Here is a 24,667-nt window from a genome sequence, read left to right on the forward strand (position 1 = left end):
TCTGTCTATCTCTGTGTCTATCTCTGTCTCTGTCTGTCTCTGTCTCTGTCTGTCCCTGTCTCTGTCTATCTCTGTGTCTATCTCTGTCTCTGTCTATCTCTGTCTCTGTCTATCTCTGTCTCTGTCTATCTCTGTCTCTGTCTATCTCTGTCTCTGTCTATCTCTGTCTATCTCTGTCCCTGTGTCTGTCTATCTCTGTCCCTGTGTCTGTCTGTCCCTGTGTCCGTCTGTCCCTGTGTCTGTCTGTCCCTGTGTCTGTCTATCTCTGTCTCTGTCTGTCCCTGTGTCTGTCTGCCCCTGTGTTTGCATAGTGTGTGTGTGTGTTTGCGTAGTGTGTGTGTGTGTTTGCGTAGTGTGTGTGTGTGTGTTTGCGTAGTGTGTGTGTGTGTTTGCGTAGTGTGTGTGTGTGTGTTTGCGTAGTGTGTGCTCATATGTTGTGTGCGTGTGCACTTGATTTTGTTTACATGCTACTGCGGTGGTGGATCACATGCTAGACTCAGCAAACTGGATGCAGTCTATCACAGTGCCATCCGTTTTGTCACCAAAGCACCTTATACCACCCACCACTGCGACTTGTATGCTCTAGTCGGCTGGCCCTCGCTACATATTCGTTGCCAGACCCACTGGCTCCAGGTCATCTACAAGTCCATGCTAGGTAAAGCTCCGCCTTATCTCAGTTCACTGGTCACGATGGCAACACCCATCCGTAGCACGCGCTCCAGCAGGTGTATCTCACTGATCATCCCTAAAGCCAACACCTCATTTGGCCACCTTTCCTTCCAGTACTCTGCTGCCTGTGACTGGAACGAACTGCAAAAATCGCTGAAGTTGGAGACTTTTATCTCCCTCACCAACTTCAAACATCAGCTATCTGAGCAGCTAACCGATCGCTGCAGCTGTACATAGTCTATTGGTAAATAGCCCACCCATTTTCACCTACCTCATCCCCATACTGTTTTTATTTATTTACTTTTCTGCTCTTTTGCACACCAATATCTCTACCTGTACATGACCATCTGATCATTTATCACTCCAGTGTTAATCTGCAAAATTGTATTATTCGCCTACCTCCTCATGCCTTTTGCACACATTGTATATAGACTGCCCATTTTTTTCTACTGTGTTATTGACTTGTTAATTGTTTACTCCATGTGTAACTCTGTGTTGTCTGTTCACACTGCTATGCTTTATCTTGGCCAGGTCGCAGTTGCAAATGAGAACTTGTTCTCAACTAGCCGACCTGGTTAAATAAAGGTGAAATAAAAAAATTAAAAAGACAGGTGTATTAAATTGAGCTCACAGCCATACAATCTCCATAGACAAACATTGGCAATAGAATGGCCCGTAGAGGAGCAGGAACGGCCCGCAGTGGAACGGCCCGTAGAGCTCAGTGACTAGATTCAGGAGCAGTGGAACGGCCCGTAGAGCTCAGTGACTAGATTCAGGAGCAGTAGAACGGCCCGTAGAGCTCAGTGACTAGATTCAGGAGCAGGAGAACGGCCCGTAGAGCTCAGTGACTAGATTCAGGAGCAGTAGAACGGCCCGTAGAGCTCAGTGACTTTAGATTCAGGAGCAGTAGAACGGCCCGTAGAGCTCAGTGACTAGATTCAGGAGCAGTAGAACGGCCCGTAGAGCTCAGTGACTAGATTCAGGAGCAGTGGAACGGCCCGTAGAGCTCAGTGACTAGATTCAGGAGCAGTAGAACGGCCCGTAGAGCTCAGTGACTAGATTCAGGAGCAGTAGAACGGCCCGTAGAGCTCAGTGACTAGATTCAGGAGCAGTAGAACGGCCCGTAGAGCTCAGTGACTAGATTCAGGAGCAGTGGAACGGCCCATAGAGCTCAGTGACTAGATTCAGGAGCAGTAGAACGGCCCGTAGAGCTCAGTGACTTTAGATTCAGGAGCAGGAGAACGGCCCGTAGAGCTCAGTGACTTTAGATTCAGGAGCAGTAGAACGGCCCGTAGAGCTCAGTGACTAGATTCAGGAGCAGTAGAACGGCCCGTAGAGCTCAGTGACTTTAGATTCAGGAGCAGGAGAACGGCCCGTAGAGCTCAGTGACTTTAGATTCAGGAGCAGGAGAACGGCCCGTAGAGCTCAGTGACTTTAGATTCAGGAGCAGGAGAACGGCCCGTAGAGCTCAGTGACTTTAGATTCAGGAGCAGTAGAACGGCCCGTAGAGCTCAGTGACTAGATTCAGGAGCAGTAGAACGGCCCGTAGAGCTCAGTGACTAGATTCAGGAGCAGTAGAACGGCCCGTAGAGCTCAGTGACTAGATTCAGGAGCAGTGGAACGGCCCATAGAGCTCAGTGACTAGATTCAGGAGCAGTAGAACGGCCCGTAGAGCTCAGTGACTTTAGATTCAGGAGCAGGAGAACGGCCCGTAGAGCTCAGTGACTTTAGATTCAGGAGCAGTAGAACGGCCCGTAGAGCTCAGTGACTAGATTCAGGAGCAGTAGAACGGCCCGTAGAGCTCAGTGACTAGATTCAGGAGCAGTAGAACGGCCCGTAGAGCTCAGTGACTAGATTCAGGAGCAGTGGAACGGCCCATAGAGCTCAGTGACTAGATTCAGGAGCAGTAGAACGGCCCGTAGAGCTCAGTGACTTTAGATTCAGGAGCAGGAGAACGGCCCGTAGAGCTCAGTGACTTTAGATTCAGGAGCAGTAGAACGGCCCGTAGAGCTCAGTGACTAGATTCAGGAGCAGTAGAACGGCCCGTAGAGCTCAGTGACTAGATTCAGGAGCAGTAGAACGGCCCGTAGAGCTCAGTGACTAGATTCAGGAGCAGTAGAACGGCCCGTAGAGCTCAGTGACTAGATTCAGGAGCAGTGGAAATACGTTCTCTGGAGTGATGAATCACGCTTCACCATCTGGCAGTCTGATGAATGAATCTGGGTTTGGCGGATGCCAGGAGAACACTACCTGCCCCAATGCATAGTGCCAACTGTAAAGTTTGGTGGAGGAGGAATAATGGTCTGGGGCTGTTTTTCATGGTTCGGGCCCCTTAGTTCCAGTGAAGGGAAATCTTAACGCTACATCATACATTCTAGATGATTCTGTGCTTCCACACAGTTTGGGGAGACCCTTTCCTGTTTCAGCATGACAATGCCCCTGTGCACAAAGCCAAGTCCAAACAAATAGTTTGTGAGATCGGTGTGGAAGAACTTGACTGGCCTGCTCAGAGCCCTGACCTCAACCCTATCGAACACCTTTGGGATGAATTGGAACGCCGACTGCGAGCCAGGCCAAATCACCCAACATCAGTACCCAACATCAGTGCCCGACCTCACTAATGCTCTTGTGGCTGAATGGAAGCAAGTCCCTGCAGCAATGTTCCTTCATCTAGTGGAAAGCCTTCCCAGAAGAGTGGAGGCTGTTATAGCCGCAATGTTCCAACATCTAGTGGAAAGCCTTCCCAGAAGAATGTTAGCAGCAAATCATCTAGTGGAAAGCCTTCCCAGAAGAGTGGAGGCTGTTATAGCAGCAATGTCCCATCATCTAGTGGAAAGCCTTCCCAGAAGAGAGGAGGCTGTTATAGCAGCAAAGGGGGACCAACTACATATTAATGCCCAGACAGACTGTGGTATAGACCACAACACACAGAGACAGACTGTGGTGTAGACCACAACACATAGAGACAGACTGTGGTATAGACCACAACACACAGAGACAGACTGTGGTGTAGACCACAACACATAGAGACAGACTGTGGTATAGACCACAACACATAGAGACAGACTGTGGTATAGACCACAACACACAGAGACAGACTGTGGTGTAGACCACAACACACAGAGACAGACTGTGGTGTAGACCACAACACACAGAGACAGACTGTGGTGTAGACCACAACACACAGAGACAGACTGTGGTGTAGACCACAACACACAGAGACAGACTGTGGTGTAGACCACAACACACAAAGACAGACTGTGGTGTAGACCACAACACACAGCGACAGACTGTGGTGTAGACCACAACACACAGAGACAGACTGTGGTATAGACCACAACACACAGAGACAGACTGTGGTATAGACCACAACACACAGAGACAGACTGTGGTGTAGACCACAACACACAGAGACAGACAGACTGAGAGAGTGATTGAAGACTAAAGACAGATAGATCAAATGAAAGTGTATTAGTCACATGCGCCGAATACAACAGGTAGACCTTAAAGTGAAATGCTTACTTCCAAGCCCTTAGCCAACAATGCCGTTTTAAGAAAATGTTAAGAAAATAACAAATAATTAAAGAGCAGCAGTAAATAACAATAGCTGGGCTGTATACAGGAGGTACCTGCAAATAGTCTGGGTAGCCATTTGATTAGCTGTTCAGGAGACTTATGGCTTAGGGGTAAAAAGCTGTTTAGAAGCCTCTTGGACCTAGACTTGGTGCTCCGGTACCGCTTGGTGTGCGGTAGTAGAGAGAACAGTCAATGACTGGGGTGGTTGGGGTCTTTGACCATTTTTAGGGCCTTCCTCTGACACCGCTTGGTATAGAGGTCCTGGATGGCAGGAAGCTTGGCCCCGGTGAGGTACTGGGCCGTACACAGTACCCTCTGTAGTGCCTTGCGGTCGGAGGCCAAGCAGTTGCCGTACCAGGCAGTGATGCAACCCGTCAGGATGCTCTCGATGGTGCAGCTGTAAAACCTTTTGAGGATCTGAGGACCCATGCCAAATCTTTTTCGATTCCTGAGGGGGAATAGGTTTTGTTGTGCTCTCTTCACAATTGTCTTGGTGTGCTTGGACCATGTTAGTTTGTTGGTGATGTGGACGCCAAGGAACTTCAAGCTCCACTACAGCCTTTACGATGAGAACGGGGGCGTGCTTGGTCCTCCTTTTCCTGTAGTCCACAATCATCTCATTTGTCTTGATCATGTTGAGGGAGAGGTTGTTGTCCTTGCACCACACTGCCAGTTCTCTGACCTCCCTATAGGCTGTCTCGTTGTTGTCGGTGTTCAGGGCTACCACTGTTGTGTCATCAGCAAACTTGATGATGGTGTTGGAGTCGTGCCAGGCCGTGCAGTCTTGAGGGGACAGGGAGTACATGAGGGGACTGAGCACGCACCCCTGAGGTGTCCCCGTGTTGAAGATCAGCGTGGCGGAAGTGTTGTTACCTAACCTTACCACCTGGGGTCGGCCCGTCAGGAAGTCCAGGATCCAGTTGCAGAGGGAGGTGTTTAGTCCCAGGGTCCTTAGCTCTAGCAGTCTCTATGGGGGTGCCACAGGGTTAAATTCTCGGGCCGACTCTTTTCTCTATATACATCAATGATGTCGCTCTTGCTGCTGGTGATTCTCTGATCCACCTCTACACTTCTGGCCCTTCTTTGGACACTGCATTAACTAACCTCCAGACAAGCTTCAATACCATACAACACTCCTTCTGTGACTTCTAACTGCTCTTAAATGCAAGTAAAACTAAATGCATGCTCTTCAACCGATCACTGCCCGCACCTGCCCGCCCGTCCAGCATCACTACTCTGGACGTTTCTGACAACTACAAATACCTAGGTGTCTGGTTAGACTGTTAACTCTCCTTCCAGACTCACATTAAGCATCTCTAATCTAAAATTAAATCTAGAATCGGCTTCCTATTTCGCAAAAATAATCCTTAACTCATGCTGCCAAACATACCCTCGTAAAACTGACTATCCTATCGATCCTTGACTTCGGCGATGTCATTTACAAAATAGCCTCCAACACTCTACTCAGCAAATTGGATGCAGTCTATCACAGTGCCATCCATTTTGTCACCAAAGCCCCATATACTACCCACCACTGCGACCTGTGTGCTCTCGTTGGCTGGCCCTCGCTTCATATTCGTCGCCAGACCCATTGGTTCCAGGTCATCAAAAAGTCTTTGCTAGGTAAAGCCCCACCTTATCTCAGCTCACTGGTCACCATAGCAGCACCCACCCGTAGCACGCGCTCCAACAGGTATATTTCACTGGTCATCCCCAAAGCCAGTTCCTCCTTTGGCCGCCTTTCCTTCCAGTTCTCTGCTGCCAATGACTGAAACTATTTGCAAAAATCACTGAAGCTGGAGACTCATATCTCCCTCACTAACTTTATAGATGTAAAATATAGATGTAAACTCTCTTGGTAAATAGTGTGGTCTACACCTTATCATGAGATATTCTATCTCAAGCCTTGGGGCGGCAGGGTAGCCTAGTGGTTAGAGCTGTTGGACTAGTAACCGAAAGGTTGCAAGCTCGAATCCCCGAGCTGACAAGGTGAAAATCTGTCATTCTGCCCCTGAACAAGGCAGTTAACCCACTGTTCCTAGGTCAGTTAACCCACTGTTCCTAGGTCAAGTTAACCCACTGTTCCTAGGTCAGTTAACCCACTGTTCCTAGGCCGTCCCTAACTGACTTGCCAAGTTAAATAAAGGTAAAAAAGCAAAACCTTGAGACTTCCTTATGCATAGGCCTCCGCCCCTTATCTTACCAGAGGCTGCTGTTCCACGGTGCCGATACAGAGTATAACCCATAGGCCTCCGCCCCTTATCTTACCAGAGGCTGCTGTTTCACGGTGCCGATACAGAGTATAACCCATAGGCCTCCGCCCCTTATCTTACCAGAGGCTGCTGTTTCACGGTGCCGATACAGAGTATAACCCATAGGCCTCCGCCCCTTATCTTACCAGAGGCTGCTGTTCCACGGTGCCGATACAGAGTATAACCCATAGGCCTCCGCCCCTTATCTTACCAGAGGCTGCTGTTTCACGGTGCCGATACAGAGTATAACCCATAGGCCTCCGCCCCTTATCTTACCAGAGGCTGCTGTTTCACGGTGCCGATACAGAGTATAACCCATAGGCCTCCGCCCCTTATCTTACCAGAGGCTGCTGTTCCACATGTCTGTAGTAAGGTTGTAGTAAAGTTGTAGTTGTAACATGTCTGTAGTAAGGTTGTAGTAGTGTTGTAGTAAGGTTGTAGTTGTAACATGTCTGTAGTAAGGTTGTAGTTGTAACATGTCTGTAGTAAGGTTGTAGTTGTAACATGTCTCAAAAGGCAGTCTGTAGTAAGGTTGTAGTAGTGTTGTAGTAAGGTTGTAGTTGTAACATGTCTGTAGTAAGGTTGTAGTAGTGTTGTAGTAAGGGTGTAGTTGTAACATGTCTCAAAGGGCAGTCTGTAGTAAAGTTGTAGTAAGGTTGTAGTAACGTTGTAGTTGTAACATGTCTGTAGTAAAGTTGTAGTTGTAACATGTCTGTAGTAAGGTTGTAGTTGTAACATGTCTGTAGTAAGGTTGTAGTAATGTTGTAGTAGTGTTGTAGTAAGGTTGTAGTTGTAACATGTCTGTAGTAAGGTTGTAGTAGTGTTGTAGTAAGGTTGTAGTTGTAACATGTCTGTAGTAAGGTTGTAGTCATGTTGTAGTAGTGTTGTAGTAAGGTTGTAGTTGTAACATGTCTGTAGTAAGGTTGTAGTAGTGTTGTAGTAAAGTTGTAGTTGTAACATGTCTGTAGTAAGGTTGTAGTAGTGTTGTAGTAACGTTGTAGTTGTAACATGTCTCAAAGGGCAGTCTGTAGTAAGGTTGTAGTAGTGTTGTAGTAACGTTGTAACATGTCTCAAAGGGCAGTCTGTAGTAAGGTTGTAGTAGTGTTGTAGTAACGTTGTAGTTGTAACATGTCTCAAAGGGCAGTCGATAAATGGGCTGGACGATAAATCCATATCAATAATTATCGAGGTAATTACTTCCCTCAATAACCAAATATAAATGTCGATATAGAATAATTAGGTCCAGCAGTCCATTTCACCTCTGACGCAGTAGGAAGGTGCAGAGAAATGACAAGAGGCAGAGATATACGCTCACTAAAAACCACTGAGCACCTCGAGTGATGGAGTAGCCACTATTAACCACTAAATGAGTGATGGAGTAGTCACTATTAACCACTAAATGAGTGATGGAGTAGTCACTATTAACCACTAAATGAGTGATGGAGTAGCCACTATTAACCACTAAATGAGTGATGGAGTAGCCACTATTAACCACTAAATGAGTGATGGAGTAGCCACTATTAACCACTAAATGAGTGATGGAGTAGCCACTATTAACCACTAAATGAGTGATGGAGTAGCCACTATTAACCACTAAATGAGTGATGGAGTAGCCACTATTAACCACTAAATGAGTGATGGAGTAGCCACTATTAACCACTAAATGAGTGATGGAGTAGCCACTATTAACCACTAAATGAGTGATGGAGTAGCCACTATTAACCACTAAATGAGTGATGGAGTAGCCACTATTAACCACTAAATGAGTGATGGAGTAGCCACTATTAACCACTAAATGAGTGATGGAGAGCCACTATTAACCACTAAATGAGTGATGGAGTAGCCACTATTAACCACTAAATGAGTGATGGAGTAGCCACTATTAACCACTAAATGAGTGATGGAGTAGCCACTATTAACCACTAAATGAGTGATGGAGTAGCCACTATTAACCACTAAATGAGTGATGGAGTAGCCACTATTAACCACTAAATGAGTGATGGAGTAGCACACTATTAACCACTAAATGAGTGATGGAGTAGCCACTATTAACCACTAAATGAGTGATGGAGTAGCCACTATTAACCACTAAATGCCACTATTAACCACTAAAGTGATGGAGTAGCCACTATTAACCACTAAATGAGTGATGGAGTAGCCACTATTAACCACTAAATGAGTGATGGAGTAGCCACTATTAACCACTAAATGAGTGATGGAGTAGCCACTATTAACCACTAAATGAGTGATGGAGTAGCCACTATTAACCACTAAATGAGTGATGGAGTAGCCACTATTAACCACTAAATGAGTGATGGAGTAGCCACTATTAACCACTAAATGAGTGTTAGGAGGCCACTATTAACCACTAAATGGGTGATGGGTAGCCACTATTAACCACTAAATGAGTGATGGAGAGCCACTATTAACCACTAAATGGGTGATGGAGTAGCCACTATTAACCACTAAATGGTGAGGCCAGGCCACTATTAACCACTAAATGGGTGATGGAGTAGCCACTATTAACCACTAAATGAGTGATGGAGAGCCACTATTAACCACTAAATGAGTGATGGAGTAGCCACTATTAACCACTAAATGAGTGATGGAGTAGCCACTATTAACCACTAAATGGTGATGGAGTAGCCACTATTAACCACTAAATGAGTGATGGGAGTAACCACTATTAACCACTAAATGAGTGATGGAGTAGAGGCCACTATTAACCACTAAATGGGTGATGGAGTAGCCACTATTAACCACTAAATGAGTGATGGAGTAGCCACTATTAACCACTAAATGGGTGATGGAGTAGCCACTATTAACCACTAAATGAGTGATGGAGTAGCCACGAGTAGCCACTATTAACCACTAAATGGGTGATGGAGTAGCCACTATTAACCACTAAAGGTGATGGAGTAGCCACTATTAACCACTAAATGAGTGATGGAGTAGCCACTATTAACCACTAAATGAGTGATGGAGGTAACCACTAAATGAGTGATGGAGGCCACTATTAACCACTAAATGAGTGATGGAGTAGCCACTATTAACCACTAAATGGGTGATGGAGTAGCCACTATTAACCACTAAATGAGTGATGGAGTAGGGAGAGAGGTTGGAGGGAGAGAGGTTGGAGGGAGGGAGGTTGGAGGGAGAGAGGTTAGGAGGGAGAGAGGTTAGGGGGAGAGAGGTTAGGGGGAGAGAGGTTAGGGGGAGAGAGGTTAGGAGGAGAGAGGTTAGGAGGGAGAGAGGTTAGGGGGAGAGAGGTTAGGGGGAGAGAGGTTAGGGGGAGAGGTTAGGGGGAGAGAGGTTAGGAGGGAGAGAGGTTAGGAGGGGAGGGAGGGGGAGAGGTTAGGAGGGAGAGAGGTTAGGGGGGAGAGGTTAGGAGGGAGAGAGGTTAGGAGGGAGAGAGGTTAGGGGGAGAGAGGTTAGGGGGAGGAGGTTAGGGGGAGAGGTTAGGGGGAGAGAGGTTAGGGGGAGAGAGGTTTGGGGGAGAGAGGTTAGGGGGAGAGAGGTTAGGGGGAGAGAGGTTAGGGGAGAGAGGTTAGGGGGAGAGAGGGGGGAGAGAGGTTAGGGGGAGAGAGGTTTGGGGGAGAGAGGTTAGGGGGAGAGAGGGGAGGTTAGGTTAGGGGGATACGAGGTTGGCTATGTTCTGTGTTAAGGAGGTTCTCCTGATGTTACAACCAGAACATTAGGGGGAGGGAGAGACACAGTTAGGGGGTCAGAGGTTAGGGGGAGAGAGGTTTCTGGTCCAAGGTTAGGAGGACACAGGTTTTTAGTCAAGGAGGTTGGTCTAATGTAGGACACAGCTATGTTCTGTGTCTAAAGGACCGTTCTCCCTGATGTACAACCAGAACATTAGAAACAGGAGGGACAATGTAGGACACAGCTTTAGTCAAGAGGCTCTGGTCCAATGTAGGACACAGCTTTAGTCAAGAGGCTCTGGTCTAATGTAGGACACAGCTTTAGTCAAGAGGCTCTGGTCTAATGTAGGACACAGCTTTAGTCAAGAGGCTCTGGTCTAATGTAGGTCACAGCTTTAGTCAAGAGGCTCTGGTCTAATGTAGGACACAGCTTTAGTCAAGAGGCTCTGGTCTAATGTAGGTCACAGCTTTAGTCAAGAGGCTCTGGTCTAATGTAGGTCACAGCTTTAGTCAAGAGGCTCTGGTCTAATGTAGGACACAGCTTTAGTCAAGAGGCTCTGGTCCAATGTAGGACACAGCTTTAGTCAAGAGGCTCTGGTCTAATGTAGGACACAGCTTTAGTCAAGAGGCTCTGGTCTAATGTAGGTCACAGCTTTAGTCAAGAGGCTCTGGTCCAATGTAGGACACAGCTTTAGTCAAGAGGCTCTGGTCTAATGTAGGACACAGCTTTAGTCAAGAGGCTCTGGTCTAATGTAGGACACAGCTTTAGTCAAGAGGCTCTGGTCTAATGTAGGACACAGCTTTAGTCAAGAGGCTCTGGTCTAATTTTTATTTTTATTTTTTATTTCACCTTTATTTAACCAGGTAGGCTAGTTGAGAACAAGTTCTCATTTGCAACTGCGACCTGGCCAAGATAAAGCATAGCAGTGTGAACAGACAACACAGAGTTACACATGGAGTAAACAATTAACAAGTCAATAACACAGTAGAAAAAAATGGGCAGTCTATATACAATGTGTGCAAAAGGCATGAGGAGGTAGGCGAATAATTACAATTTTGCAGATTAACACTGGAGTGATAAATGATCAGATGGTCATGTACAGGTAGAGATATTGGTGTGCAAAAGAGCAGAAAAGTAAATAAATAAAAACAGTATGGGGATGAGGTAGGTAAAAATGGGTGGGCTATTTACCGATAGACTATGTACAGCTGCAGCGATCGGTTAGCTGCTCAGATGTAGGACACATGGAATAGGAAGGCAAAGTTCCCTGCTTTTAAAGATGTGTTCTGTGTTCTAAAGATGTGTTCTGTGTTCTAAAGATGTGTTCTGTGTTCTAAAGATGTGTTCTGTGTTCTAAAGATGTGTTCTGTGTTTTAAAGATGTGTTCTGTGTTCTAAAGATGTGTTCTGTGTTCTAAAGATGTGTTCTGTGTTCTAGGGGTAAGGGGTCAGAGGTGAGGATGGCAGGAGCCTCAGTGAAGGTGGCAGTACGCGTGCGACCTTTCAACTCCCGGGAGACCAGCCGAGATGCCAAGTGTGTTATACAGATGCAGGGCAACTCCACCTGTAAGTAACACACCACACACACACACCACACCACACCACACACACACACACACCCCACACACACACACACACCACACACCACACACAGTCACGATTCCCCCAAGGTGTGCATATGGATTTAAAAGCATATGATTGGTGAAGACTTTGGCTGGAGGGAGTTTTCAACATTGGTAAACCCATGTGTGCAAGTGTGCACTCCAGGAGAAGTGTGTGACCCTGGGTTCAGCAGCTCTGAACAGTCTGCTCAACCTTGCTCTGTTTGGCTACTGTCTGGAAATGACTGTGTACAACACACACACTGAGCATTTGCCTAAATCCCACAGTTGAGGTCTGGTTGTTCTCCAAGTGATTTGCATAACCATCTAGAGAGAGAGGGATGGTCTAGTCCAGAATAACCCCTCTAGAGAGAGATGGTCTAGTCCAGAATAACCCCTCTAGAGAGAGATGGTCTAGTCCAGAATAACCCCTCTAGAGAGAGAGATGGTCTAGTCCAGAATAACCCCTCTAGAGAGATGGTCTAGTCCAGAATAACCCCTCTAGAGAGAGATGGTCTAGTCCAGAATAACCCCTCTAGAGAGAGATGGTCTAGTCCAGAATAACCCCTCTAGAGAGAGATGGTCTAGTCCAGAATAACCCCTCTAGAGAGAGATGGTCTAGTCCAGAATAACCCCTCTAGAGAGAGATGGTCTAGTTCAGAATACCCCCTCTAGAGAGAGAGATGGTCTAGTCCAGAATAACCCCTCTAGAGAGAGATGGTCTAGTCCAGAATAACCCCTCTAGAGAGAGATGGTCTAGTCCAGAATAACCCCTCTAGAGAGAGATGGTCTAGTCCAGAATAACCCCTCTAGAGAGAGATGGTCTAGTCCAGAATACCCCCCTCTAGAGAGAGATGGTCTAGTCCAGAATAACCCCTCTAGAGAGAGATGGTCTAGTCCAGAATAACCCCTCTAGAGAGAGATGGTCTAGTTCAGAATACCCCCTCTAGAGAGAGAGATGGTCTAGTCCAGAATAACCCCTCTAGAGAGAGATGGTCTAGTCCAGAATAACCCCTCTAGAGAGAGATGGTCTAGTCCAGAATAACCCCTCTAGAGAGAGATGGTCTAGTTCAGAATACCCCCTCTAGAGAGAGAGATGGTCTAGTCCAGAATAACCCCATCTAGAGAGAGATGGTCTAGTCCAGAATAACCCCCTCTAGAGAGAGAGATGGTCTAGTCCAGAATAACCCCCTCTAGAGAGAGAGATGGTCTAGTCCAGAATAACCCCATCTAGAGAGAGATGGTCTAGTCCAGAATAACCCCTCTAGAGAGAGGGATGGTCTAGTCCAGAATAACCCCCTCTAGAGAGAGAGATGGTCTAGTCCAGAATAACCCCCTCTAGAGAGAGAGATGGTCTAGTCCAGAATAACCCCTCTAGAGAGAGGGATGGTCTAGTCCAGAATAACCCCCTCTAGAGAGAGAGATGGTCTAGTCCAGAATAACCCCCTCTAGAGAGAGAGATGGTCTAGTCCAGAATAACCCCTCTAGAGAGAGATGGTCTAGTCCAGAATAACCCCTCTAGAGAGAGATGGTCTAGTCCAGAATACCCCCCTCTAGAGAGAGATGGTCTAGTCCAGAATAACCCCTCTAGAGAGAGATGGTCTAGTTCAGAATACCCCCTCTAGAGAGAGAGATGGTCTAGTCCAGAATAACCCCATCTAGAGAGAGATGGTCTAGTCCAGAATAACCCCCTCTAGAGAGAGAGATGGTCTAGTCCAGAATAACCCCCTCTAGAGAGAGAGATGGTCTAGTCCAGAATAACCCCATCTAGAGAGAGATGGTCTAGTCCAGAATAACCCCTCTAGAGAGAGGGATGGTCTAGTCCAGAATAACCCCTCTAGAGAGAGGGATGGTCTAGTCCAGAATAACCCCCTCTAGAGAGAGAGATGGTCTAGTCCAGAATAACCCCCTCTAGAGAGAGAGATGGTCTAGTCCAGAATAACCCCTCTAGAGAGAGGGATGGTCTAGTCCAGAATAACCCCCTCTAGAGAGAGAGATGGTCTAGTCCAGAATAACCCCCTCTAGAGAGAGAGATGGTCTAGTCCAGAATAACCCCTCTAGAGAGAGAGATGGTCTAGTCCAGAATAACCCCTCTAGAGAGAGATGGTCTAGTCCAGAATACCCCCCTCTAGAGAGAGATGGTCTAGTACAGAATACCCCCTCTAGAGAGAGATGGTCTAGTCCAGAATACCCTCATCTAGAGAGAGATGGTCTAGTCCAGAATACCCCCATCTAGAGAGAGATGGTCTAGTACAGAATACCCCCATCTAGAGAGAGGGATGGTCTAGTACAGAATACCCTCATCTAGAGAGAGATGGTCTAGTCCAGAATACCCCCATCTAGAGAGAGGGATGGTCTAGTCCAGAATACCCCCCTCTAGAGAGAGATGGTCTAGTCCAGAATAACCCCTCTAGAGAGAGAGATGGTCTAGTCCAGAATACCCCCCTCTAGAGAGAGATGGTCTAGTCCAGAATAACCCCTCTAGAGAGAGAGATGGTCTAGTCCAGAATACCCCCCTCTATAGAGAGATGGTCTAGTCCAGAATACATTTACATTTACATTTAAGTCATTTAGCAGACGCTCTTATCCAGAGCGACTTGGTCTAGTCCAGAATAACCCCTCTAGAGAGAGAGATGGTCTAGTACAGAATACCCCCCTCTAGAGAGAGGTGGTCTAGTCCAGAATAACCCCTCTAGAGAGAGATGGTCTAGTCCAGAATACCCCCCTCTAGAGAGAGATGGTCTAGTCCAGAATACCCCCCTCTAGAGAGAGATGGTCTAGTCCAGAATACCCCCATCTAGAGAGGGATGGTCTAGTCCAGAATAACCCTATCTAGAGAGAGGAATGGTCTAGTCCAGAAAATCCCCCTCTAGAGAGAGATGGTCTAGTACAGAATACCCCTCTCTAGAGAGAGATGGTCTAGTACAGAATACATTTACATTACATTACATTTAAGTCATTTAGCAGACGCTCTTATCCAGAGCGACTTACAAATTGGTGCTTTCACCTTATGACATCCAGTGGAACAGCCACTTTACAATAGTGCATCTAGGTCTTTTAAGGGGGGAGGGGTGAGAAGGATTACTTTATCCTATCCTAGGTATTCCTTAAAGAGGTGGGGTTTCAGGTGTCTCCGGAAGGTGGTGATTGACTCCGCTGTCCTGGCGTCGTGAGGGAGTTTGTTCCACCATTGGGGGGCCAGAGCAGCGAACAGTTTTGACTGGGCTGAGCGGGAACTGTACTTCCTCAGTGGTAGGGAGGCGAGCAGGCCAGAGGTGGATGAACGCAGTGCCCTTGTTTGGGTGTAGGGCCTGATCAGAGCCTGGAGGTACTGAGGTGCCGTTCCCCTCACAGCTCCGTAGGCAAGCACCATGGTCTTGTAGCGGATGCGAGCTTCAACTGGAAGCCAGTGGAGAGAGCGGAGGAGCGGGGTGACGTGAGAGAACTTGGGAAGGTTGAACACCAGACGGGCTGCGGCGTTCTGGATGAGTTGTAGGGGTTTAATGGCACAGGCAGGGAGCCCAGCCAACAGCGAGTTGCAGTAATCCAGACGGGAGATGACAAGTGCCTGGATTAGGACCTGCGCCGCTTCCTGTGTGAGGCAGGGTCGTACTCTGCGGATGTTGTAGAGCATGAACCTACAGGAACGGGCCACCGCCTTGATGTTATTTGAGAACGACAGGGTGTTGTCCAGGATCACGCCAAGGTTCTTAGCGCTCTGGGACGAGGACACAATGGAGTTGTCAACCGTGATGGCGAGATCATGGAACGGGCAGTCCTTCCCGGGAGGAAGAGCAGCTCCGTCTTGCCGAGGTTCAGCTTGAGGTGATGATCCGTCATCCACACTGATATGTCTGCCAGACATGCAGAGATGCGATTCGCCACCTGGTCGTCAGAAGGGGGAAAGGAGAAGATTAATTGTGTGTCGTCTGCATAGCAATGATAGGAGAGACCATGTGAGGTTATGACAGAGCCAAGTGACTTGGTGTATAGCGAGAATAGGAGAGGGCCTAGAACAGAGCCCTGGGGGACACCAGTGGTGAGAGCACGTGGTGAGGAGACGGATTCTCGCCACGCCACCTGTTAGGAGCGACCTGTCAGGTAGGACGCAATCCAAGCGTGGGCCGCGCCGGAGATGCCCAACTCGGAGAGGGTGGAGAGGAGGATCTGATGGTTCACAGTATCGAAGGCAGCCGATAGGTCTAGAAGGATGAGAGCAGAGGAGAGAGAGTTAGCTTTAGCAGTGCGGAGCGCCTCCGTGATACAGAGAAGAGCAGTCTCAGTTGAATGACTAGTCTTGAAACCTGACTGATTTGGATCAAGAAGGTCATTCTGAGAGAGATAGCGGGAGAGCTGGCCAAGGACGGCACGTTCAAGAGTTTTGGAGAGAAAAGAAAGAAGGGATACTGGTCTGTAGTTGTTGACATCGGAGGGATCGAGTGTAGGTTTTTTCAGAAGGGGTGCAACTCTCGCTCTCTTGAAGACGGGAGGGACGTAGCCAGCGGTCAGGGATGAGTTGATGAGCGAGGTGAGGTAAGGGAGAAGGTCACCGGAGATGGTCTGGAGAAGAGAGGAGGGGATAGGGTCAAGCGGGCAGGTTGTTGGGCGGCCGGCCGTCACAAGACGCGAGATGTCATCTGGAGAGAGAGGGGAGAAAGAGGTCAGAGCACAGGGTAGGGCAGTGTGAGCAGAACCAGCGGTGTCGTTTGACTTAGCAAACGAGGATCGGATGTCGTCGACCTTCTTTTCAAAATGGTTGACGAAGTCATCTGCAGAGAGGGAGGAGGGGGGAGGATTCAAGAGGGAGGAGAAGGTGGCAAAGAGCTTCCTAGGGTTAGAGGCAGATGCTTGGAATTTAGAGTGGTAGAAAGTGGCTTTAGCAGCAGAGACAGAGGAGGAAAATGTAGAGAGGAGGGAGTGAAAGGATGCCAGGTCCGCAGGGAGGCGAGATTTTCCTCCATTTCCGCTCGGCTGCCCGGAGCCCTGTTCTGTGAGCTCGCAATGAGTCGTCGAGCCACGGAGCGGGAGGGAGGACCGAGCCGGCCTGGAGGATAGGGGACATAGAGAGTCAAAGGATGCAGAAAGGGAGGAGAGGAGGGTTGAGGAGGCAGAATCAGGAGATAGGTTGGAGAAGGTTTGAGCAGAGGGAAGAGATGATAGGATGGAAGAGAGAGAGTAGCGGGGAGAGAGAGCGAAGGTTGGGACGGCGTGATACCATCCGAGTAGGGGCAGTGTGGGAAGTGTTGGATGAGAGCGAGAGGGAAAAGGATACAAGGTAGTGGTCGGAGACTTGGAGGGAGTTGCAATGAGGTTAGTGGAGGAACAGCATCTAGTAAAGATGAGGTCGAGCGTATTGCCTGCCTTGTGAGTAGGGGGAAGGTGAGAGGGTGAGGTCAAAAGAGGAGAGGAGTGGAAAGAAGGAGGCAGAGAGGAATGAGTCAAAGGTAGACGTGGGGGGAGGTTAAAGTCGCCCAGAACTGTGAGAGGTGAGCCGTCCTCAGGAAAGGAGCTTATCAAGGCATCAAGCTCATTGATGAACTCTCCGAGGAACCTGGAGGGCGATAAATGATAAGGATGTTAAGCTTGAAAGGGCTGGTAACTGTGACAGCATGGAATTCAAAGGAGGCGATAGACAGATGGGTAAGGGGAGAAAGAGAGAATGACCACTTGGGAGAGATGAGGATCCCGGTGCCACCACCCCGCTGACCAGAAGCTCTCGGGGTGTGCGAGAGCACGTGGGCGGACGAAGAGAGAGCAGTAGGAGTAGCGGTGTTGTCTGTGGTGATCCATGTTTCCGTCAGAGCCAAGAAGTCGAGGGACTGGAGGGAGGCATAGGCTGAGATGAACTCTGCCTTGTTGGCCGCAGATCGGCAGTTCCAGAGGCTACCGGAGACCTGGAACTCCACGTGGGTTGTGCGCGCTGGGACCACCAGATTAGGGTGGCCGCGGCCATGCGGTGTGGAGCCTCTAGAGAGAGATGGTCTAGTCCAGAATACCCCCATCTAGAGAGAGGGATGGTCAAGTCCAGAATACCCCCTCTAGAGAGAGATGGTCTAGTCCGGAATACCCTCATCTAGAGAGAGATGGTCTAGTTCAGAATACCCTCATCTAGAGAGAGGGATGGTCTAGTCCAGAATACCTCCCTCTAGAGAGAGATGGTCTAGTCCAGAATACCCCCCTCTAGAGAGAGATAGTCAAGTCCAGATCAAATGAAATCAAGTGTTATTTATTCAGAACATTTCAGACATGGAATGCAACACAATATGCTTCACAGGAAAAAAACATCAAACAGGCAAAGCCTCAATACAGGATTAAGATTGAATCGTACTACACCGGCTCCGACGCTCGTCTTATGTGGCAGGGCTTGCAAACTATTACAGACTACAAAGGGAAGCACAGCCGAGAGCTGCCCAGTGACACGAACCTACCAGACGAGCTAAATTACTTATCTGCTGGCTTTGAGGCAAGCAACACTGAGACATACATGAGAGCACCAGCTGTTCTGGACGATGGTGTGAACACGCTCTCCGTAGCCGATGTGAGTAAGACATTTAAACAGGTCAACATTCACAAGGCCGTGGGGCCAGACAGATTACCAGAATGTGTGCTCCGGGCATGTGCTGACCAACTGGCAGGTGTCTTCACTGACATTTTTGATTGAGTCTGATTGAGTCTGTAATACCAAAATGTTTCAAGCAGACCACCATAGTCCCTGTGCCCAAGAACACAAAGGTAACCTGTCTAAATGACTACTGACCCATAGCACTCACGTCCGTAGCCATGAAGTGCTTTGAAAGGTTGGTAATGGCTCACATCAACACCATTCTCTCTGTAGGGTACACTCCTCCACTCCCCTTCTCTCTGTAGGGTACACTCCTCCACTCCCCTTCTCTCTGTAGGGTACACTCCTCCACTCCCCTTCTCTCTGTAGGGTACACTCCTCCACTCCCCTTCTCTCTGTAGGGTACACTCCTCCACTCCCCTTCTCTCTGTAGGGTACACTCCTCCACTCCCCTTCTCTCTGTAGGGTACACTCCTCCACTCCCCTTCTCTCTGTAGGGTACACTCCTCCACTCCTCTTCTCTCTGTAGGGTACACTCCTCCACTCCTCTTCTCTCTGTAGGGTACACTCCTCCACTCCCCTTCTCTCTGTAGGGTACACTCCTCCACTCCCCTTCTCTCTGTAGGGTACACTCCCCTTCTCTCTGTAGGGTACACTCCTCCACTCCCCTTCTCTCTGTAGGGTACACTCCCCTTCTCTCTGTAGGGTACACTCCCCTTCTCTCTGTAGGGTACACTCCTCCACTCCCCTTCTCTCTGTAGGGTACACTCCTCCACTGCCCTTCTCTCTGTAGGGTACACTCCTCCACTCCTCTTCTCTCTGTAGGGTACACTCCTCCACTCCCCTTCTCTCTGTAGGGTACACTCCTCCACTCCCCTTCTCTCTGTAGGGTACACTCCTCCACTCCCTTCTCTCTGTAGGGTACACTCCTCCCCCTTCTCTCTGTAGGGTACACTCCTCCACTCCCCCTTCTCTCTGTAGGGTACACTCCTCCACTCCCCTTCTCTCTGTAGGGTACACTCCTCCACTCCCCTTCTCTCTGTAGGGTACACTCCTCCTCTCACTCCCTTCTCTCTGTAGGGTACACCCCTCCTCTACTCCTCTCTGTAGGGTACCTCCTCCACTCCCCTTCTCCTCCACTCCCCTTCTCTCTGTAGGGTACACTCCTCCACTCCCCTTCTCTCTGTAGGGTACACTCCTCCACTCCCCTTCTCTCTGTAGGGTACACTCCTCCACTCCCCCTTCTCTCTGTAGGGTACACTCCTCCACTCCCCTTCTCTCTGTAGGGTACACTCCTCACTCCCCTTCTCTCTGTAGGGTACCTCCTCCACTCCCCTTCTCTCTGTAGGGTGCACTCCTCCACTCCTTCTCTCTGTAGGTCCCCTTCTCTCTGTAGGGTGCACTCCTCCACTCCCCTTCTCTCTGTAGGGTGCACTCCCCTTCTCTCTGTAGGGTACACTCCCTTCTCTCTGTAGGGTACACTCCCTTCTCTCTGTAGGGTACCTCCTCACTCCCCTTCTCTCTGTAGGGTACACTCCCCTTCTCTCTGTAGGGTACACTCTCCCCTTCTCTCACTCCCCTTCTCTCTGTAGGGTACACTCCTCCACTCCCCTTCTCTCTGTAGGGTGCACTCCTCCACTCCCCTTCTCTCTGTAGGGTACACTCCCCTTCTCTCTGTAGGGTACACTCCTCCACTCCCCTTCTCTCTGTAGGGTGCACTCCTCCACTCCCCTTCTCTCTGTAGGGTACACTCCCCTTCTCTCTGTAGGGTACACTCCTCCACTCCCCTTCTCTCTGTAGGGTACACTCCTCCACTCCCCTTCTCTCTGTAGGGTACTCCTCCACTCCCCTTCTCTCTGTAGGGTACACTCCTCCACTCCCCTTCTCTCTGTAGGCACTCCTCCACTCCCCTTCTCTCTGTAGGGTCCACTCCCCTTCTCTCTGTAGGGTACACTCCTCCCTCCCCTTCTCTCTGTAGGGTACACTCCCCTTCTCTCCACTCCTCCCCTTCTCTCTGTAGGGTACACTCCCCTTCTCTCTGTAGGGTACACTCCCCTTCTCTCTACACTCCCCTTCTCTCTGTAGGGTACACTCCCCTTCTCTCTGTAGGGTACACTCCTCCACTCCCCTTCTCTCTGTAGGGTGCTCTCCCTTCTCTCTGTAGGGTACACTCCCTTCTCTCCACTCCCCTTCTCTCTGTAGGGTACACTCCCCTTCTCTCTGTAGGGTACACTCCCCTTCTCTCTGTAGGGGTCCTCTCCCCTTCTCTCTGTAGGGTACACTCCCCTTCTCTCTGTAGGGTACACTCCTTCTCTCTGTAGGGTGCACCCCTTCTCTCTGTAGGGTACCTCCCCTTCTCTCTGTAGGGTACACTCCCCTTCTCTCTGTAGGGTACACTCCTCCACTCCCCTTCTCTCTGTAGGGTCCCTCCACTCCCCTTCTCTCTGTAGGGTACACTCCCTTCTCTCTGTAGGGTACTCCTCCACTCCCCTTCTCTCTGTAGGGTACACTCCCCTTCTCTCTGTAGGGTACACTCCCTTCTCTCTGTAGGGTACCTCCTCCACTCCCCTTCTCTCTGTAGGGTGCACTCCACTCCCCTTCTCTCTGTAGGGTACACTCCACCCTTCTCTCTGTAGGGTACACCTCCTCCACTCCCCTTCTCTCTGTAGGGTACACTCCCTTCTCTCTGTAGGGTACTCCTCCCTTCTCTCTGTAGGGTACACTCCCTTCTCTCTGTAGGGTACACTCCCCTTCTCTCTGTAGGGTACACTCCCCTTCTCTCTGTAGGGTACACTCCCTTCTCTCTGTAGGGTACACTCCCCTTCTCTCTGTAGGGTGCACTCCCCTTCTCTCTGTAGGGTACTCTCCCTTCTCTCTGTAGGGTACACTCCCTTCTCTCTGTAGGGTACACTCCCCTTCTCTCTGTAGGGTGCTCTCCCCTTCTCTCTGTAGGGTACACTCCCCTTCTCTCTGTAGGGTACACTCCCCTTCTCTCTGTAGGGTGCACTCCCTTCTCTCTGTAGGGTGCACTCCCTTCTCTCTGTAGGGTGCACTCCCTTCTCTCTGTAGGGTACACTCCCTTCTCTCTGTAGGGTACACTCCCTTCTCTCTGTAGGGTACACTCCCCTTCTCTCTGTAGGGTGCTCTCCCCTTCTCTCTGTAGGGTACACTCCCCTTCTCTCTGTAGGGTGCACTCCCCCCTCCCCTTCTCTCTGTAGGGTACACTCCCCTTCTCTCTGTAGGGTACACTCCCCTTCTCTCTGTAGGGTACACTCCCCTTCTCTCTGTAGGGTACACTCCCTTCTCTCTGTAGGGTGCACTCCCCTTCTCTCTGTAGGGTACACTCCCCTTCTCTCTGTAGGGTACACTCCCCTTCTCTCTGTAGGGTGCTCTCCCCTTCTCTCTGTAGGGTACACTCCCCTTCTCTCTGTAGGGTACTCTCCCCTTCTCTCTGTAGGGTGCTCTCCCCTTCTCTCTGTAGGGTACACTCCCCTTCTCTCTGTAGGGTACACTCCCCTTCTCTCTGTAGGGTGCTCTCCCCTTCTCTCTGTAGGGTACACTCCCCTTCTCTCTGTAGGGTACACTCCCTTCTCTCTGTAGGGTACACTCCCCTTCTCTCTGTAGGGTACACTCCCCTTCTCTCTGTAGGGTACACTCCCCTTCTCTCTGTAGGGGGTACACTCCCCTTCTCTCTGTAGGGTACACTCCCCTTCTCTCTGTAGGGTGCACTCCCCTTCTCTCTGTAGGGTGCACTCCCCTTCTCTCTGTAGGGTGCACTCCCCTTCTCTCTGTAGGGTACACTCCCCTTCTCTCTGTAGGGTGCTCTCCCCTTCTCTCTGTAGGGTACACTCCCCTTTCTCTCTGTAGGGTACACTCCCCTTCTCTCTGTAGGGTGCACTCCCCTTCTCTCTGTAGGGTACACTCCCCTTCTCTCTGTAGGGTACACTCCCCTTCTCTCTGTAGGGTACACTCCCCTTCTCTCTGTAGGGTACACTCCCCTTCTCTCTGTAGGGTGCACTCCCCTTCTCTCTGTAGGGTGCACTCCCTTCTCTCTGTAGGGTACACTCCCCTTCTCTCTGTAGGGTGCACTCCCCTTCTCTCTGTAGGGTACACTCCCCTTCTCTCTGTAGGGTACACTCCCCTTCTCTCTGTAGGGTGCACTCCCCTTCTCTCTGTAGGGTACACTCCCCTTCTCTCTGTAGGGTGCACTCCCCTTCTCTCTGTAGGGTACACTCCCCTTCTCTCTGTAGGGTACACTCCCCTTCTCTCTGTAGGGTGCACTCCCCTTCTCTCTGTAGGGTACACTCCCCTTCTCTCTGTAGGGTACCTCCCCTTCTCTCTGTAGGGTGCACTCCCCTTCTCTCTGTAGGGTACACTCCCCTTCTCTCTGTAGGGTACACTCCCCTTCTCTCTGTAGGGTGCTCTCCCTTCTCTCTGTAGGGTACACTCCCTTCTCTCTGTAGGGTACACTCCCCTTCTCTCTGTAGGGTACACTCCCCTTCTCTCTGTAGGGTGCTCTCCCCTTCTCTCTGTAGGGTACACTCCCTTCTCTCTGTAGGGTACACTCCCCTTCTCTCTGTATGGTGCTCTCCCCTTCTCTCTGTAGGGTACACTCCCCTTCTCTCTGTAGGGTACACTCCCCTTCTCTCTGTAGGGTACACTCCCCTTCTCTCTGTAGGGTACACTCCCCTTCTCTCTGTAGGGTACACTCCCCTTCTCTCTGTAGGGTGCACTCCCCTTCTCTCTGTAGGGTACACTCCCCTTCTCTCTGTAGGGTACACTCCCCTTCTCTCTGTAGGGTGCACTCCCCTTCTCTCTGTAGGGTGCACTCCCTTCTCTCTGTAGGGTGCACTCCCTTCTCTCTGTAGGGTACACTCCCCTTCTCTCTGTAGGGTGCACTCCCCTTCTCTCTGTAGGGTACACTCCCCTTCTCTCTGTAGGGTACACTCCCCTTCTCTCTGTAGGGTGCTCTCCCCTTCTCTCTGTAGGGTACACTCCCCTTCTCTCTGTAGGGTACACTCCCCTTCTCTCTGTAGGGTACACTCCCCTTCTCTCTGTAGGGTACACTCCCCTTCTCTCTGTAGGGTACACTCCCCTTCTCTCTGTAGGGTACACTCCCCTTCTCTCTGTAGGGTGCTCTCCCCTTCTCTCTGTAGGGTACACTCCCCTTCTCTCTGTAGGGTGCTCTCCTCCACTCCCCTTCTCTCTGTAGGGTACACTCCCCTTCTCTCTGTAGGGTACACTCCTCCACTCCCCTTCTCTCTGTAGGGTACACTCCCCTTCTCTCTGTAGGGTACACTCCCATTCTCTCTGTAGGGTACACTCCTCCACTCCCCTTCTCTCTGTAGGGTACACTCCCCTTCTCTCTGTAGGGTACACTCCTCCACTCCCCTTCTCTCTGTAGGGTACACTCCCCTTCTCTCTGTAGGGTACACTCCCCTTCTCTCTGTAGGGTACACTCCTCCCCTTCTCTCTGTAGGGTACACTCCCCTTCTCTCTGTAGGGTACACTCCTCCACTCCCCTTCTCTCTGTAGGGTACACTCCCCTTCTCTCTGTAGGGTACACTCCCCTTCTCTCTGTAGGGTACACTCCCCTTCTCTCTGTAGGGTACACTCCCCTTCTCTCTGTAGGGTACACTCCCCTTCTCTCTGTAGGGTGCACTCCCCTTCTCTCTGTAGGGTGCACTCCCCTTCTCTCTGTAGGGTGCACTCCCCTTCTCTCTGTAGGGTACACTCCCCTTCTCTCTGTAGGGTGCTCTCCCCTTCTCTCTGTAGGGTACACTCCCCTTCTCTCTGTAGGGTACACTCCCCTTCTCTCTGTAGGGTACACTCCCCTTCTCTCTGTAGGGTACACTCCCCTTCTCTCTGTAGGGTACACTCCCCTTCTCTCTGTAGGGTGCTCTCCCCTTCTCTCTGTAGGGTACACTCCCCTTCTCTCTGTAGGGTACACTCCCCTTCTCTCTGTAGGGTACACTCCCCTTCTCTCTGTAGGGTACACTCCCCTTCTCTCTGTAGGGTACACTCCCCTTCTCTCTGTAGGTGCTCTACACTCCCCTTCTCTCTGTAGGGTACACCCTTCTCTCTGTAGGGTACACTCCTCCACTCCCCTTCTCTCTGTAGGGTACACTCCCCTTCTCTCTGTAGGGTACACTCCCCTTCTCTCTGTAGGGTGCACTCCCCTTCTCTCTGTAGGGTACACTCCCCTTCTCTCTGTAGGGTACACTCCTCCACTCCCTTCTCTCTGTAGGGTACTCCCCTTCTCTGTAGGGTCCCCTTCTCTCTGTAGGGTACACTCCCCTTCTCTCTGTAGGGTACACTCCCCTTCTCTCTGTAGGGTACACTCCACTCCCCTTCTCTCTG

General features: G+C 50.0%; 1 protein-coding gene across 1 annotated transcript in view; it reads left to right on the plus strand.

The window, feature by feature from the left end:
• LOC115124152 (kinesin-like protein KIF1C) overlaps positions 1 to 24,667 on the plus strand; it is a 168,533-nt gene that overhangs the window by 50,495 nt on the left and 93,371 nt on the right. The window contains exon 2 of the mRNA XM_065025108.1: positions 11,583 to 11,710. Within this exon, the coding sequence (XP_064881180.1) occupies positions 11,605 to 11,710 (106 nt within the window). The 5' untranslated portion in view covers positions 11,583 to 11,604. The remainder of the gene's footprint in view (positions 1 to 11,582; positions 11,711 to 24,667) is intronic.

Source organism: Oncorhynchus nerka, linkage group LG12 (assembly GCF_034236695.1).
Source record: "Oncorhynchus nerka isolate Pitt River linkage group LG12, Oner_Uvic_2.0, whole genome shotgun sequence".
Taxonomy (NCBI): Eukaryota; Metazoa; Chordata; class Actinopteri; order Salmoniformes; family Salmonidae; genus Oncorhynchus; species Oncorhynchus nerka.